The sequence below is a fragment of the Felis catus genome, chromosome E2 (genome assembly GCF_018350175.1).
Source record: "Felis catus isolate Fca126 chromosome E2, F.catus_Fca126_mat1.0, whole genome shotgun sequence".
NCBI classification, from domain to species: Eukaryota; Metazoa; Chordata; class Mammalia; order Carnivora; family Felidae; genus Felis; species Felis catus.
The window spans coordinates 44,173,168-44,190,066 of NC_058382.1; the positions used below are offsets into that span (position 1 = coordinate 44,173,168).

Consider the following 16,899-nt stretch of genomic DNA (forward strand, 5'->3'; position numbering starts at 1 on the left):
TTGTAATCTTTCCTGGTGAGTTGGCAAGATCTTCCCAATTTAGAATCTGCAGGGACCATGGCGGTGGTTTAGCCTGGCGCTCTCCTTTTACAGCTGGGGACACTTAAGGCTCGCTGAAGAGATGAAGTGACCTGGCACAGATTATGTGGGCAAATTAGGGGCACAACACGGACCTAGGGCCGAGGTCTACCGAACTCCCTTCTCAAGTCAAGGCAGATTATTAAGTGTGGAGCCTCTGATGTTATCTGGAGTTTGGAGAAAGGACACGAGAGATAGGGACCGTATATGTGCAAGAAGGGGTTTGTTCGTGAGCAAAGTAAGGTACATGAAGGGCCATGAGGTGATGCTTCAAGTCTCAAATTTTAAGATACTCCCCAAAATGCAGAAACTTCCACAAACGTTATACCATACCTGGGAGAAGTGAAAAGAAGTCATTAATAATAGTCACTGAGGGGCGCCTGGGTGGCTCAGTGAGTTAAGCATCTGTCTTCAGCCCAGGTCATGATCTCACCGTTAGTGAGCTCGAGCCCTGATTCGGGTCAGCCCTGCTTCTCTCTCTCTCTCTCTCTCTCTCTCTCTCTCTCTCTCTCTCTCTCCTCCCCTCTCTCTTTCTCTGACTTTCATGGGATATTCTCCCTCTCCCTCTCTCTCTGTGTCTCTCTCTGCCCCTTACTCCCTTGGGCCCTCTCACTCTCTCCCTCTCAAAAAAAAAAGTAATAGTAATTCAGTGCCTACCAAGTATCAGGCCCAATAATATGCTGTTTACATATATATATATTTTTTAATTTTTTTTTCAACGTTTATTTATTTGTGGGACAGAGAGAGACAGAGCATGAACGAGGGAGGGGCAGAGAGAGAGGGAGACACAGAATCGGAAACAGGCTCCAGGCTCTGAGCCATCAGCCCAGAGCCTGACGCGGGGCTCGAACCCACGGACTGCGAGATCGTGACCTGGCTGAAGTTGGACGCTTAACCGACTGCGCCACCCAGGCGCCCCTATATATTTTAAATTTTTTAATGTTTATTTATTACTTTTGAGAGAGAGACAGAGTGCGAGCCGGGGAGAGGCAGAGAGAGAGGGAGACTCAGAATCCGAAGCAGGCTCCAGGCTCTGAGCTGTCAGCACAGAGCCCGATGGGGGGCTCAAACTTATGAACAGTGAGATCATGACCTGAGCCAAAGTCGGAAGCTTAACCGACTGAACCACCCAGGTGCCCCTACATGTATTATTTAATCCTTACAATTCCATAGCATAGATATTTTTTGTATTCCATTTTACAGATGAAGGAACTAAGGCTCAGGTATGGGGAAGTTGCCCGAAGTCAGTCTAATAAAGTGGTAGAGCTGGATTTTTTTTTTTTTTAATTTATTTATGTAGGCTCTCTGCCAACGTGGGGCTCAAACTCACATCTGCAAGATCAAGAGTGGCATGCTCTACTCACTTAGCTAGTCAGGTGCATCATAGCCAGGATTTAAAACAGTTTATTTATTTTATTTAAAAGGTTTTTGGAGGCAGCTGTTGCCTGGGCGGCTCAGTCAGTTAAGCATCCAACTCTTTTTTTTTTTTTAATGTTCTTTTTTTTTTTTTTTTTTTCTTTTTGAGAGAGTGTGAGCAGAGGACAGGTAGAGAGAGGGTGACAGAGGATCTGAAGTGGGCTTTGCGCTGACAGCGACGAGCTTGATACGGGTCTCAAACTCATGAACTGTGAGATCATGACCTGAGCCCAAGTCGGTTGCTCCACTGACTGAGCCACCCAGGCTCCCCAGTCATCCAAGTCATCCCAGGACCATCAGGTTCTGATCCCTGGGTTAGTGAGATCTAGCCCTGCATTCAGCTCTGTGCTGACCGTACAGAGCCTGCTTGGGATTCCCACTCTCCCTTTCTCTCTATCCCTCTCCCTCTTGCATGTGCACACAAAGCACACACATTCGCTCTCTAAACAAATATTAAAAAATACATATTTTTTTAATTTTAGAGAAGGAGTGTGAGGGAGGAAGAAGGGCAGAGGGGAAGAGGGAGGGAGAATCTTAAGCCGGATCTTCTTAAACGAGAAGCCCAGCACAGGGCTTAATCCCACGACCCTGGGGATCATGACCTGAGCCAAAATCAAGAGTCGGTAGCTCAAATGACTGAGCCACCCAGGTGCCCCTATTTTTTTTTTTTTTCATTTAAAATTCCAGTGTAGTTAACATACAGTGTTACACTACTTTTGGGTGTACAATATAGTGATTCAACAGATCCATACAACACCTGGTGATCATTATAAGTGCACTTCTTAATCTCCATTGCCTATTTTACCCATCTGGCCTCTCTGGTAGCCATCAGTTTGTTCTCTGTAGCTAAGAGAACTGTTAGCTACAGCTGTTTCTTGGTTTGTCTCTCTCTCTCTCTCTTTTTCCCCTTGGCTTGTGGGTTTTTTTGTTTGCTTCTTAAATTCCACGTGAGTGAAATCATACAGTATTTGTCTTTCTCTGAGTGGTTTTGTTTAGCATGATACTCTCTGGCTCCATCTATGTTGTTGCAAATGGCAAGATTTCATTCCTTTTTACGGTTGAATAATATTCAGCCATATTTATCCATCTTTATCCTTTCATCTATTGATGGACACTTGGGCTGCTTCCATAATTTGGCTACTGTAAATAATGCTGCAATGAAAGTAGGGTGCATATATCCTTTTGAATTAGTGTTTTTGTTTTCTTTGGATAAATACCCAGTAGTGTGATAACTGGATTATAGGGTAGTTCTATTTTTTTTATGTTTATTTATTTATTTTTGAGAGAGAGAGAGAGAGAGAGAGAGCGAGCTTGTGAGCGATGGAGGGGCAGACACAGAGGGAGAGAGAATCACAAGTAGGCTCCACACTGTCAGCACAGAGCCCATTGTGGGGCTCGATCCCATGAACTGTGAGATCGTGACCTGAGCCAAACAAAACCAAGAGTCAGATGCTTAACCAGCTGAGCCACCCAGGCACCCCCAGGGTAGTTCTATTTTTAATATTTTGAGAAACCTTCATACTGTTTTCTACAGTGGCTGCACAGTTTGCATTCTCACCAACAGTGCACAAGGACGCCTTTCCACATCCTCGGCCACACTTGTTGTCACTTCTTGTCTCAAAACCAAGAGTTGGATGCTTAACCGACTGAGCCACCCAAGTGCCCCTCAGTGTAGTTTTGATTTGCATTTTCTTGATGAGCAATGTTGAGCATCTTTTCATGTGTCTGTTGGCCATGTGGATGTCTTTTCTTGTTTTTAAGTTTATTTATTTTTTTTAGTAATCTCTATACCCAACATGGGGCTCAAACTCACCACCTTGAGAGCAAGAGTTGCACATTCTTCCGACTGAGCCAGCCAGCCGCCCCCAGTTCTTTTTTGGAGACGTGTCTGTTCACGTCTTCTACCCATTTTATTTATTTATTTATTTATTTATTTATTTATTTATTTATTTATAGTTTATTTATTTTGAGAGAGAGAACAAGAGTAGGAGGGACAGAGACAGAGGGGGGAACAGAAGGTCCAAAGCGGGCTCATGAGCTGTGAGATCACCACCTGAGCTGAAGTCAGACACTTAATCGACTGATCCACCCAGGCACCCCTTCTGCCCATCTTTAAATTGGGTTATTTGTTTTTTGGGTGTTGAATTGTATAAGTTCTTTATATGTTTTGGATATTTTTTTTGTGGGAGGCGGGGGGTTGGCTAGAGCCAGGATTTAAGTTCAGGTACCTTCTACTATAGTATGATAACTGTACTACTTTGCCCCAGTGAAGAAGAAAACTGCAAAAGACAGTTTTAACTTGCTAATTGAGAGGTCACTTGTCTGGTAACTGCAACTATCTACAAATGACTGAGAACAAGGTTAAATAAGCAAAAAATCTGGAAGTAATCATCTATCATAAAGCACACGTACACAAAACACGTTTATAGAAGACCTCTCTGAATCTCCAAGAGTGTTGTGAAGTCACATACATGTGCTCACTTAACATACAGGAATACAGGCATTCCTATTTGAAAAAGGATAAGTACTGTGGTAAAATGGTATGATTTTGCACATATAGTCTATTATATATTGTGTGCATCTGCCTGCTGTTTTATCATATCACTTGCTGAGGGAATTAAAAAATACCTGTGCGGCATGAGTATTCAGATGTCCCTGATGTATTGAGGAGTTAGGGTGAAAGTACTGGTTAAAATTACATGCAGCTAGATTAAACTTTTTTTGATCTGTCTTTTTTTTTTTTTTTTTTTTTCTTAATGTTTATTTGATTTGGAGCTCCTTGGTGGCTCAGTCGGTTGAGCGTCTGACTTTGGTTCAGGTCATAATCTCATGGTTTGTGGGCTTGAGCCCCGCATTGGGCTCTGTGCTGACGGCTCAGAGCCTGGAGCCTGCTTCAGATTCTGTGTCTCCCTCTCTCTCTCCTCTTCCCCTGCTCACGCTCTGTCTCTTTCTGTCTCTCAAAAAATAGATAAACATTAAAAAAAGTATTTGATTTATTTTGAGAGAGAAAGGAAGACAGAGTGTGAGTGGCAAAGGGCAGAGAGAGAGGAAGAGAGAGAATCCCAAGCAGACTTCACGCTGTCAGCACAGAGCCCTATAGGGGGCTCAAACCACAAATCATGAGATCATGGCCTGAGCGAAAATCAGGAGTCAGACGCTTAACCAACTGAGCCACCAAGGTGCCCCTGATCTGTCTTTAAATTGACTCCCCATGAAGGGTGCCTGGGTGGCTCAGTCGGTTAAGTTCAGTCGGTTAAGCGTCTGACTTCAGCTCAGGTCATGATCTCTCAGTCCGAGTTCGAGCCCTGCATCGGGCCCTGTGCTGACAGCTCAGAGCCTGGAGCCTGCTTTGGATTCTGTGTCTCCATCTCTCTCTGCCCCTCCCCTGCTCATGCTCTGTCTCTCTCACTCTCAAAAACAAGCGTTAAAACAGTTTTTTAAATTGACTCCCTTTGAGGTAATATGCACTGGGAGTCATCTGTGTATAATAGTCTGTCCTCACTGCTCTTGGAGAAACAAAATTACATAAAAATGTGTGCTTTCAAGTATCTTGTCTTTTGGGGAGATGGTAGTGTGCATGTAGATGAAGAGATAGTTCACACAGTAGGATCACACTAATGGTGAGAGGCTAGTGCAGATGGCAGTTGGATAGAGGAGTCACCCCTGAGTGGAGCTGTGGAAGGCTACAAGAGGAGGAGGAATTCGGTCTCAGTGGGAATTATATAGAAAGGAAGGGAGATGCCAATAGTCTTTCACTTGTGAGGCATCAAATGTTCTGCTGCATTAAGCGTGTTCTCCTCTGCCTTCCATTTCTATTGTCAATCATGGGGCAAATAATAGTTTCACCACCTGGGTTGTTAAGAAATGTGCTAAGCAGAATTTGAAAGGGATTTGTCCATTTTAGTGAAGTTTTGTGTGTAAGAAATGGAGGCCATCTCAGCAATAGTTTTCCTAAAAAATATCTTTCTATGTTAAATGTAGACCAAATTCTATCATTGAATTTGAATATGTTGTGGGGAAGGAGCTGGAAAATCTGATAATCTGTGTGTAATGAAGCTGTACCATACTTAATCTTGCATGCCATATTGCTTTGCACTTTGAGCATAATAAAAAGTTCCACACAAACTGTGAAGTCTGCTTTTAAATGTCACCAAGCATAGGCATTCAAATTGGTGATTGGGAAGAATCCATAATGCTGTCCATAAGGGCAGCATTTCCTGAAGTGTGATAGTGATGTAGTTTTACGTGGTACGTACAGTAACATTTCGAGGCTGCATAGTGTAGTGTAGTGATCAAGAGTTAACTTATCAGGAAGAGTGGCATTGTTTTGCATTTTTGCAAGTCTCTTTGATGTCTGGCTTACTAGAAGACGGCTGGATTTTTGTATTTGCTTTTCTGTTCAATCTGTCATGATAGGTTGTTTTGATTGGAACAGATGAAGAAAATCTAGACTCACATAGATATGTAGTTGGAAAAGGAAGAACTCAATAGCCTTTTCAGAGAATTGTATTTTTTCATACTGTACTAAAACTGAACGAGAGGTAATTTCTTAAAGGTTAGTTACGATATGGAATCTGTTTTTTTAATGGTTATTAATTTTGAGAGAGAGAGAAAGCACGCACATGCGTGCTGGGGAGGGGCAGCGGGAGAGCATCCCAAGCAGGCTCCACGCTATCAGCACGGAGCTCTACACAGGGCTTGTTTCCATGAACCGTGAGATCATGACCTGAGCCGAAGTCAAGAGTCAGACACTTAACTGAACCAGATGCTTAACTGACAGCCGCCCAGGTGCCCCTAAACTGAATGAACTTTTCACACTTGGTACACTCATGAGAGAATGAGACTGTAGGAGGCAAATAACGGCCTAGTATTAATATGAAAATAGTTTGGAACCTGCAGAGTCCCTGAAAATCTGAAACCCCTGAAAACTTGAGTCCCTGTACCCTGCTTTGAAAACTGCTGCTTTAGGGGATGCCTTTATTTTCAAGTAGATTTTGTTTTTCACCAGTAGAGGGCAGAGGAGACTACTTTATTAAGTGGCTCTTGAAAAACAAAGCTTTTGTTTGAAATCACTTTGCTTCCCATGTTTGGGCTCAAAGATCTTATAAAGTTGCAGGAAGTCCCTGAGAGGTTGTTTAGGGATATTAATGGTTGGTGGTGATAAACTAGGAAAGCACTTATTTCCTATTTAGGTATATATTCGCTAAAGGAACCAGATATTCATGTTAGTGGGTCAGAACGCTTGCCCTGGACAATCTTAGAGAAGTACTGAAAAATTCTTACTTTTCTGATTCTCATTATTCTTAATGAGGAGTTTATGTTCCTTTTTCTTTTTATATAAGTAGTTGATATTCCTTAAAGTTTTTTAAAATATGGGGAAACTAGGGCAGCTGGGTGGCTCAGTCAGTTAAGTGTCTGACTTTGGCTCAGGTCGTGATCTCATGGCTTATGAGTTTGAGCCTTGCATCGGGCTCTATGCTGACAGCTCAGAGTTTGGAACCTGCTTCGGATACTCTGTCTCCCTCTCTCTCTGCCCCTTGCCTGCTCATGCTCTGTTTCTCTCTCTCAAGAATAAATAAACATTAAAAAAAATTTTTTAAAGAAAAAAAAAATAGGGTAACTAAAAGAAGAACATTAAGATGACCCTAATCTCCAGTATATGGAAATTGCATTTTGGGAAATACTGTTTTCTTTTTAACAAAAGTGGTCTCCATGGGGGAGGAGAAGGAAGAAAAAAAGGAAAAAAGAAAAAAAAAAGGAAAGAAAAGAAAAGAAAGAAAGGTTAGAGAGGGAGGGAGCCAAAACATAAGAGACTCTTAAAAACAGAACAAACTGAGGGTTGATGGGGGGTAGGAGGGAGGGGAAGGTGGGTAAAGGGTATTGAGGAGGGCACCTGTTGGGATGAGCACTGGGTGTTGTATGGAAACCACCTCGACAATAAATTTCATATTTAAAAAAAAAAAGTCTCATAAACTACATACTGTTTTATAACTTTATTATTTTTATTACAATTTTTTTAAAATGTTTACTTATTTTTGAGAGACATAGCGAGACAGAGCATGAGCTGGGAGAAGCAGAGAGAGAGGGAGACACAGAACCTGAAGCAGTCTCCAGACTCCGAGCTGTCAGCACGAAGCCTGACATGGGGATCAAACCCACAAACCATGAGATCATGACCTGAGCTGAAGTCAGATGCTTAACTGACTGAGCCACCCAGACACCCCTGTTTTATAACTTTAAAATAACTTTTTTAGGGACACCTGGGGCTTAGTTGGTTAAGCATCTGACTTCAGCTCAGGTCATGATCTCATGGTTCATGGGTTCGAGCCTTGCTTTGGGCTCTGTGCTGACAGCTTGGAGCCTGGAGCCTGCTTCAGGTTCTGTGTCTCCCTCTCTCCCTCTGCCCACCCCCCACTCATGCTCTCTCTTTCTCTCAAGAATAAATAAACATTAAAAAATTTTTTTAAATAACTTTTTTAAATACGTAAACTATACATATTCTCTCTTGAAAAACATTTTAAGTATGATTAAGCAAAAAAGAAAAATCACCCATAACCCTTCCTCCCAGAGATGATCACTTAATACTTTGACGTACAACCTTTTTTCTTTTTAAAGGTTTATTCATTTATTTTGAGAGAGAGAGAGACAGAGCATGAATGGGGTAGGGGTAGAGAGAGAGAGAGGGAGACACAGAATTTGAAGCAGGCTCCAGGCTGTCAGCACAGAGCCTGATGCGGGGCTTGAACCCACAAACTGGGAGATCATGACCGGAGCCGAAGTCGGACGCTTATCCGACTGAGCCACCCGGGCATCACTTGACATACAACCTTTAAGACACTTTTCTATGTGTGTGTGTATATGTATATGTATATATACATGTGTATATTTTATTTTATCTTATTTATTTCATAATGTTTATTTATTTATTTTTGAGAGAGAGAGAGAGCATGCGCGAGTCAGGGAGGGGCACAGAGCCCAGAGCAGGGCTTGATCTCACTGTGAGATCATGACTTGAGCCAAAACCAAGAGTCAGACCCTTAACCGACTGAGCCACCCAGGCGCCCCTACATGTGCATATTTTAATAACAGGTTCATAGTGTTCCTGTTATTGATCAATTTTCAAAATGATAGTGTCTTAATTTCCAAAGAAACATATGTATATTTCAAAAATTTTTAAATGTTTTTATTTATATTTGAGAGAGAGAGAGAGAGAGAGAGAGAGAGAGCATGAGTGGGGAGGGGCAGAGAGGGAGACACAGACTCTGAAGCAGGCTCCAGCATTTGAGCTGTCAGCACAGAGCCTGACGTTGGTCTCGAACCCATGGACTGGGGGATCATGACCTGAGCCAAAGTCGTCCGCTTAACCAACTGAGTCACCGAGGTGCCCCCATACGTACGTGTATTTTAATAACAGATTCATAGCGTTCCTGTTAGTGATCAATTTTCAGAATGATAGTGTCTTAATTTCCAAAGGTAACCAGTGAAGTGATTTCTTTGTTTTATTATGAACTGATAGATTTTTTTGTACATGCAATATGTATTCATTATTCTTTCTCTTTTTTAAAAATTAAGTAATCTCTACACCTCAAGTGGGGCTCAAACCCACAGCTCAGAGATGAAGCGTCGCATGTTTTCTGACTGAGCCAGCAGGTGCTCCTGTACTCAGTATTCTTGATACTCAAATTGTGATTTGTGGAAACCACTGCAAATTGGCTCTTGGGCTCTTTTCAATGACCTGTAGTCTTTGATAGTCTCCTTCCTTACAGGCATGACAAGATGTCTCAGACTCATACATTTCTTGCCCTGTTCTTGAAAACAGCTCTCTTTAAGGAGAAATGGTAGAGACCACAATATGGGTAATAGGCATATTCATTACCCCTGATGTCATTGCTTCCAGACTTTTTCAATTATTAGAGCTAGGAACTTTGTGGGTTTTCAGAAACCAAAACATAAATCTGTGGTTCTTACTGATATTCTTTTTTTTTCTTTAATGCTTATTTATTTTTGAGAGACAGAGAGAGAGAGACAGAGTGCGAGCAGGGGAGGGTCAGAGAGAGAGGGAGACATAGAATCCATGGCAGGCTCCAGGCTCCGTATGGTCAGCTCAGAGCCTGACGTGGGGTTCGAACTCATGGACCAGGAGATCATGACCTGAGCTAAAGTTGGGTGCTTAGCTGACTGAGCCACCTAGGTGCCCCAGTTCTTACTGATATTCTAATTACAATGAAATATGATGGAGTTTAAATTTTTTTAACATTTTGTTATGCAAATTTTTCTTTCTTTCTTTCTTTCTTTCTTTCTTTCTTTCTTTCTTTCTTTCTTTCTTTCTTTCTTTCTTTCTTTCTTCTTTCTTTTTAGAGAAAGAGAGACTGAGCAGGAGAGAAGGACAGAGGGGGGAGAGAGAGAGAGAGAGAGAGAGAGAGAGGGAGAGAATCTAAGGCAGGCTCCCTGCTCAGCACGGAGTCGGACATGGGGCTTGACATCACAACCGTGAGATCATGACCTCAGCTGAAATCAAGGGTCGGACACTTAGCCAGCTGAGCTACCCAGGTGCCCCGAAAATTTTCAAGCTTACAGAAAAGCAGAAGGAATTTTACAGTGAAAACCCATATACCATGACCTAGATTCTTTCTTGATCACATATTTGTCCACCTAGCCATTCTTCTATATTTTATATTTTAATATTTGTATTTCTTTTATCTGAAAATATTGATTCCAGTGAAATTAATGTAATTATTTATTTCCCATATATACTTACATATATAAATATATGCTCACCCATTCACACACACACATGCATATAATATTTTAAGATAACAAATCCTGCATTACCACCATGAACAAACCTACTGGTCCTAGACTATTTTTATTTGTTGTCCTCAGGATGTATGAAGTTCTTTTTTTAAGATTTTATTTTTGAATACAGTGCATGCAACGTGGGGCCCAAACTCATAACCCCGAGACCAAGAGTCACATGCTCCACTGACTGAGCCAGCCAGGTGCTCCTAAAGTTCTATATTTCAAGTCACTTGAAATAATTCTCTCCATTTATGCCTCTTAGTATAGAGCAGGAGTTTGCATACTTTTTCTGTAAAGGAGCAGACAGTGAATATTTTGGGCTTTGTCTCTGTTACAACTACTCAACTCTGCTGCTGTAGCTTGAAAGCAAGATCACATGTAAGTAAACGGACATGACTGTACTCCAATAAAACTTTATTTATGGAAATAGGTGGTGGCCACATTTGACCTGCAGATAGTAGTTTGACAACTTTGGACATAAAGTACAGAATTATTAGGTTTGTTTGTGTTTTATTTTTAGGAATTATTTTGAAAAATTTTTCATTTAATTGTTTTTTTTAACTTGAAAAACATAGACAGGGTCCCCAAAGGAAAACTCTAGAACTAGATCAGTTTATCCCTAGCTCCTCCCCACTGTTTTCTTCTCTTTGTAGACAACTCATTTTACTTTTTACCTTGTTCTTTCACTGCCTTTTTGAAAATAAAAACAAATAATGTATTTTATATTCCCTCCCTTTCTTACACAAAAGGTAGCATATGATAGACATTCTTTTATACCTTACTTTTAAATTTACTATGTCTTGGAGGTCACTACATAGTGGTTCTTGGAAGTCTTCCTCTTTTACAAGCATGCCATTATATGGATATACCACTGTTTACTTCATCAGTTCTCTATTAATGGACATTTGGGTTGTCTCAGGTTAATACAAGAAGCACTACAATGAATAAACTTGTGTATATGTCATTTTGCATTTTTGCCTATGTATTTATCTGTAGTATAGATTCCTAAAAAGCAGGATTGCTGGGCCAAACGTTAAATATGTACGTAATTTTGCTAGATATTGCCAAATTGCTCTCTTCAGGAATGTACCATTTTAGTTTCTAAGAGCAATGTATGAGAGTGTGTGATTTCCCAAAACCTTGCCACATAATGTGTTATAAAACTTTTGGATTTTAGCCAGTTGATAAATGGGAAGTGCTATTTCAGTACAGTTTTAATTTACTTTTCTGTTATGAGCAAGGTTGATCATATTTTCATATTTTAGAAGTCATTTGCATTTCTTTTTCTATAAACTATTCATATCTTTTGCTCATACAGTGTTTCATGCTCTGTTCACTTCAGAATATATTTAATGAGTATGTCATTAAATAATGTTCCGTGTAACTTTTTTTAATGTAATCTCCACACCCAATGTGGGGCTCAGACTCACAACCCCAAGATCAAGAGTCAGATGCCCTACTGACTGAGCCAGGCAGGCGTCCCTCAACATTACTTGATGGCTGCAAATATTCCATTATTCATTCATTCAACAACTACTTATTATGAACAGCTACTACATATCAGACAGGCCTTGTTCTGGCAAGGAGAATATAGCAGTGAACAAAACGAGCAACATCTCTGTCCTCAAGCAGCTTTTTTTCTAGTTTATAGAGAGACAATAAACAATAAAATAAATATTATACATACATATAGTATGTTAGATATAGGTAGACTGCAATTTATTCATCCAATCTGTTATTGGATATGTATTTCTCATTTTATGCATTATAAGTAATGCACTGTTGAGCACTCTTTTAGTTATTCCATTTTAATCCTTTCTAATTTGCTTCTTTAAAAAAATTTTTTTTAACGGTTTATTTATTTATTTTTAAGAGAGAGAGCCCAAGTGGGATATGGGCAGAGAGAGAGGGAGAGAGAGCATACCAAGCAGGCTCTGTGCTGTCAGTGCAAATCCCAACAGGGAGCTTGAACTCACGAACTGTGAGATCGTGACCTGAGCGGAAATCAAGAGTTGGTCACTTAACTGCCTGGGCCACCCAGGTGCCCCATTTCTAATTTGCCTCTTAGAAGGTATATTAACTTTCATTCTGAAGTGTTACTGCTTGTTTTCATTTACATTTTCAACATTTTATTATGGTTTTATAACTATAACCTTCATTTTTGCATTGTGGTAAAAAAAATTTTTTTTAATGTTTTATTTACTTTTGAGAGAGAGAGAGTGCAAGTTGGGGGTAGTGCAGAGAGAGAGGTCCAAACCAGGCTCTGTGCTGACAGTAGTGAGCTTGATGTGGGGCTTGAACCCACAAACCATGAGATCATGACCTGAGCTGAAATCGGATGCTCAACCAACTGAGCCCCCCAGGTGCCCCTAAAATTTTGTTTAATGTTTACTTATTTATTTTGAGAGAGAGAGCGTGCGTGTGCGAGCAGGGGAGGGGCAGGAAGGGAGAGACTGAGCCCTGCATTGTGTTGTTGTTGTTGTTGTTGTTGTTGTTGTTTTTAAGTATTTATTTATTTTTGAGAGAAAGAGAGTGAGAGAAGGGCAGAGAGAGAATCCCAAACAGGCTCCACATTATCAGCCTGGAGCCCGATTCGGGGCTTGAACTCATGAGCCATGAGATCATAACCTGAGCCAAAATCAAGAGTTGGACATTTAGCCGATTGAGCCACCCAGGTGCCTCTGCATTGTGTTTTTAATAGTTGTCCTGGGAAAATTGCAATGTATGTTCTTATTTTTTCACAATCTGCTTAGAATTAATATTGTACTGCTTCACTTAAGGACCTTGCAACTATCAGGGTCATTTTATAGCTCCCCCTCCCCCACTTGGGATTTACGCTATAGTGTTCATGTTTATTATATCTGCATAAGTTATAAATCCATAATAAAACTTTATAAATTTTGCTTTAGAGTGGCACCTGGCTGGCTCAGTCAGTAGAATGTGCAACTCTTGATCTCAGGGTTGTAAGTTTAAGCCCCACATTGGGTGTAGAGATTACTTAAAAAAAAAAATCTTAAAATAAATTTTGCTTTAGACACATATATATGTATCTAAGGAAATTGAGGAAAAAATTAGTCTTTTATATTTATCCACATATTTACCATTTCTGATGCTCTTCATTCCTTTCTGAAGTTCCCAGTTTCCATCTAGTATTATTTTCCTTCAGCTTGAAGAATTCCCTTTATCATTTGTCTGCTGGAAGTCAGTTCTCTTAATTTTCATTGATCTAAATATATTTACTTTCATTTTTAAAGATTATTTTTACTAGATATAGAATTCCGAGTTGACATTTTATTTCTTCTGTCATACTTTAAAGATGTTTTTCTACCATCTTTTTAGCAGTCACTGTTTGTGGTAAGTTCACGGTCATTCACAGCATCATCCCTTATATATAATGCGTCATATTTTTCTGGCTGCTTCCAAGACTTTCTCTTTCTCTCTAGTTTTAACAGTTGACTATACTATGCATATATGTGATTTTCTTTTTACTTATCCTGGCTCTTAGAGGGTACACATGGGCTGGGGATACAAATTTGGGAGTGGTTAGCTTATAGATGGTTTTTAAAGACATGGGCCTGGGGAAGATCCTTGAAGAGAGCACAGAAGTCAGGATAAGCCCCAGGGAATGTAAAGACCTGGTAGAGGAGGAGCTGGCAGAGGAGGCACTGGAAGGATGGCCACTGAGGTGTCCCAGAAGCTGAGAGAGGAGAGTGTTTCCATGCACCTGGGTGGCTCAGTCAGTAAAGTGTCAGACTTCAGCTCAGGTCATGATCTCGCAGTTCCTGAGTTCGAGCCCCACTTTGGGCTCTCTGCTGTCAGCACAGAACCTGCTTCGGATCCTCTGTCCTCTCTCTTTTTGCCCCTCCCCCACATTCTCTCTCTCTCTCTCAAAAATAGATAAACATTTTTAAAAAAGAGAAGAGCATTTCAGGGAGGGAGTTGTTAACTATGTCAGCTACTGCTGTGAGCATGTGAGCACTCCTTCATCAGTAGAGGGCAGAAAAGACCATTTTAAGAAGGGTCGGGAAGCATTGAGAATAGATATTTTGGGTGTAGAGGTGATTGGATGAATCCCTCTGCACCTTGGGCCTGTATTTTGTGGTCTACCTCCCTAGAGTGTAAGTATCATTGAGGGAAGGGACTTTGTTATATTCAGTGGTTTATCTCTGGCACTTAGAACAGTTTGAATGACTCTACTGTGGTAACTATTCAGCCTTTTATTTTTCTGTTCTGCCTACAACTTAAGCCCACTAAGACGATAGACATGGTCTCTGCCCTCAGAACACACGGGGAATAGAAACCAACTAGATGAACCATGTAGGTACCCTGTTCTAACTACATCCCAAAGTGCTGTGGGTAGGCAGAAAATGTAGTCTTGAATTCTGCCTAGGCTTGGGCAGCACAACTTGGGGAGGCTTTCCAGGGACAATGATATCTGAGCCAGGCCCCAGGGGATGAGCTGGGAGAGGGCAAGGCATTCCACATAGAGTACAGTTTGTTTCCCAGGTAGATAATCTTTTTTTTTTTTTTTTCTTCAAAAGCATCGGATTCAGGTTCACTACAGATCACAAAACATGATGTCCTGTTGGCTACTTTAAGCTCCAACCTGTCTGCTTTGGAGGACAAATTGCTGAAGGATCCTCACTGGAAGAAACTGAAACTCCTAAGGGATGAAATTGCTAATAAGGCAGAATGGCCACAAAACTCTGTGGATGTCACCTGGAGTTTTACCTCTCAAACTTTGTTGTTGCTGTTGTGCTTGAAGGAAACCATGATCCACCTTGCAGCTGACTTCAGTCCGGGCAAACCCAGCCTGAGGACTCCGGAAGCCGCTCCTGCCCTGAGCCCAGATACACTTAGCATCTCACAGCAGAAGACTGTCCAGTCCGTGTTGCAGTTTGTAGTCACCTTCGGTGTCTGCCCGTATCTCGTGCCTGGTGTGGGAGTCCCTTTGAGATGCAGGACCGCGTTTGGTGCCGTTGTTCAGGATGTGGTGTGTCTGAGCGCTCCTCCCGATGCGACCCGGAGACTCTACACCAGCTGCAGGATTCTTCTGAACATTGCGCATCACACTTCCCTGGGGAGCTTGATTTTCTGCCGCCATTTTGGGGATATTGCAGCAGGTCTGTGTCAGCTGGGATTCTGCCCCACCAAGAGAAAACCGCTAAAACCTGAGGAAGAGGTAAACACAGATTGAGTGCGTGTCTTCGTGTCTGTGTGAATATTTGTGTGTGTGGTTATAAAAGACAACTCTTAGTTCTTTGGAAAAGGGCTGTTGGGAAGGTCTAGAATTCCTCTTGAATGCCAAAGCATATCCGTGGATAAATGAATCTTTTACGGGGCTGGGGCTTCATTTATTAGATGCCAGTCCTTAGCATGCCTAGACAGTCCATATAGCCTCTTTCTTGTCATTTTGCAACAACTACTGCAGGCTATTTCTTTGAGCTTCTGTTTCCTTTTAATTAAAAATTTTGTCAATGTTTATTTATTTTTGAGAGCGGGGGGAGGGGCAGAGAGAGAAGGAGACACAGAATTTGAAACAGGCTCCAGGCTCTGGCTGTCAGCACAGAGCCCAGGGCGAGGCTCAAACCCACGGTCTGTGAGATCATGACCTGAACCGAATTCAGATGCTTAACCGACTGAGCCACCCGGGCACCCCTCTTCTGTTTCCTTTTTAATAAAATGTGTATAATAATACCTGCCTTGGAAGGTGGTTGTGAGGATTAAGGATAATGTGTATAAAGTACCGAACCCAATCCCCAGTAGTGCTCATCAAAAAGTAATTACTACTAATATCGGTATTAAACTCTTCATCTCTCCTTCATTAAGTTCTTGGGAAGATTAAATGAAATGAAATATGTAAAGCACAGGGTATGCTGTATAATTCAAACGCTGTTTGTTGTTATTATTAGCTGCTAGGGGGACGTGGCTGTTTTTTGCTGACATAGTAAGGATTTGAGTACCTGGACTGTAAAGGTGCCGTGGAGGTTACAGAAGCATAAGACGTTAACAGAGGAGACAGGACTCCTAAGTGCGACATAGCAGGGATCACTGCTCTCCCATGAGAGGACCATCAACATAGGAGCCTTGCCAGAAGAAGCTGTTGAGATACAAGTGTATTAAAAGTCAGCGCGGCTCACGTGCGCGGTAATTTGTTAGCGCTGCCGCCAGATTCACAATGCCTGCCCACCTCATCTCTCTCTGTGTCACCCTTCAAACTTATTTCTTTTCTTTTTAAAAAATTTTTTTATCATGTATTTATTTTTGAGAGACAGAAGCAGAGCAGGAGCAGGGGAGGGGCAGAGAGAGAGGGAGACAGAGAATCTGAAGCAGGCTCCAGGCTCCGAGCTGTCAGTACAGGGCCTGATGCGGGGGCCTGAACTCACGAGCCGTGAGAACATGACCTGAGCCGAAATTGGAAGCTCAACAGACTCGGCCACCCAGGTACCCCTATTTTTTTTTTAAGTTTATTTATTTATTTTGAGAGAAAGAGCTTGTGTGAGCAGGGGAGGGGCAGAGAGAGAGAGAGAATCTGCACTGACAGGTGCAGTTCATGCAGGGCTTGAACTTATGAGCTGTGAGATCATGACCTGAGCTGAAACCAAG

At 41.5% G+C, this 16,899-nt stretch overlaps 1 protein-coding gene across 3 annotated transcripts in view; it reads left to right on the forward strand.

Annotated features, from left to right (window-relative positions):
- The window catches only part of TANGO6 (transport and golgi organization 6 homolog), a 194,652-nt gene that overhangs the window by 686 nt on the left and 177,067 nt on the right, over positions 1-16,899 (forward strand). For all 3 annotated transcript variants that reach the window (XM_045045579.1, XM_003998190.6, XR_002150077.3), the window contains exon 2: positions 14,835-15,475. In XM_045045579.1, coding sequence (XP_044901514.1) covers positions 14,835-15,475 — 641 coding nt within the window. The remainder of the gene's footprint in view (positions 1-14,834; positions 15,476-16,899) is intronic.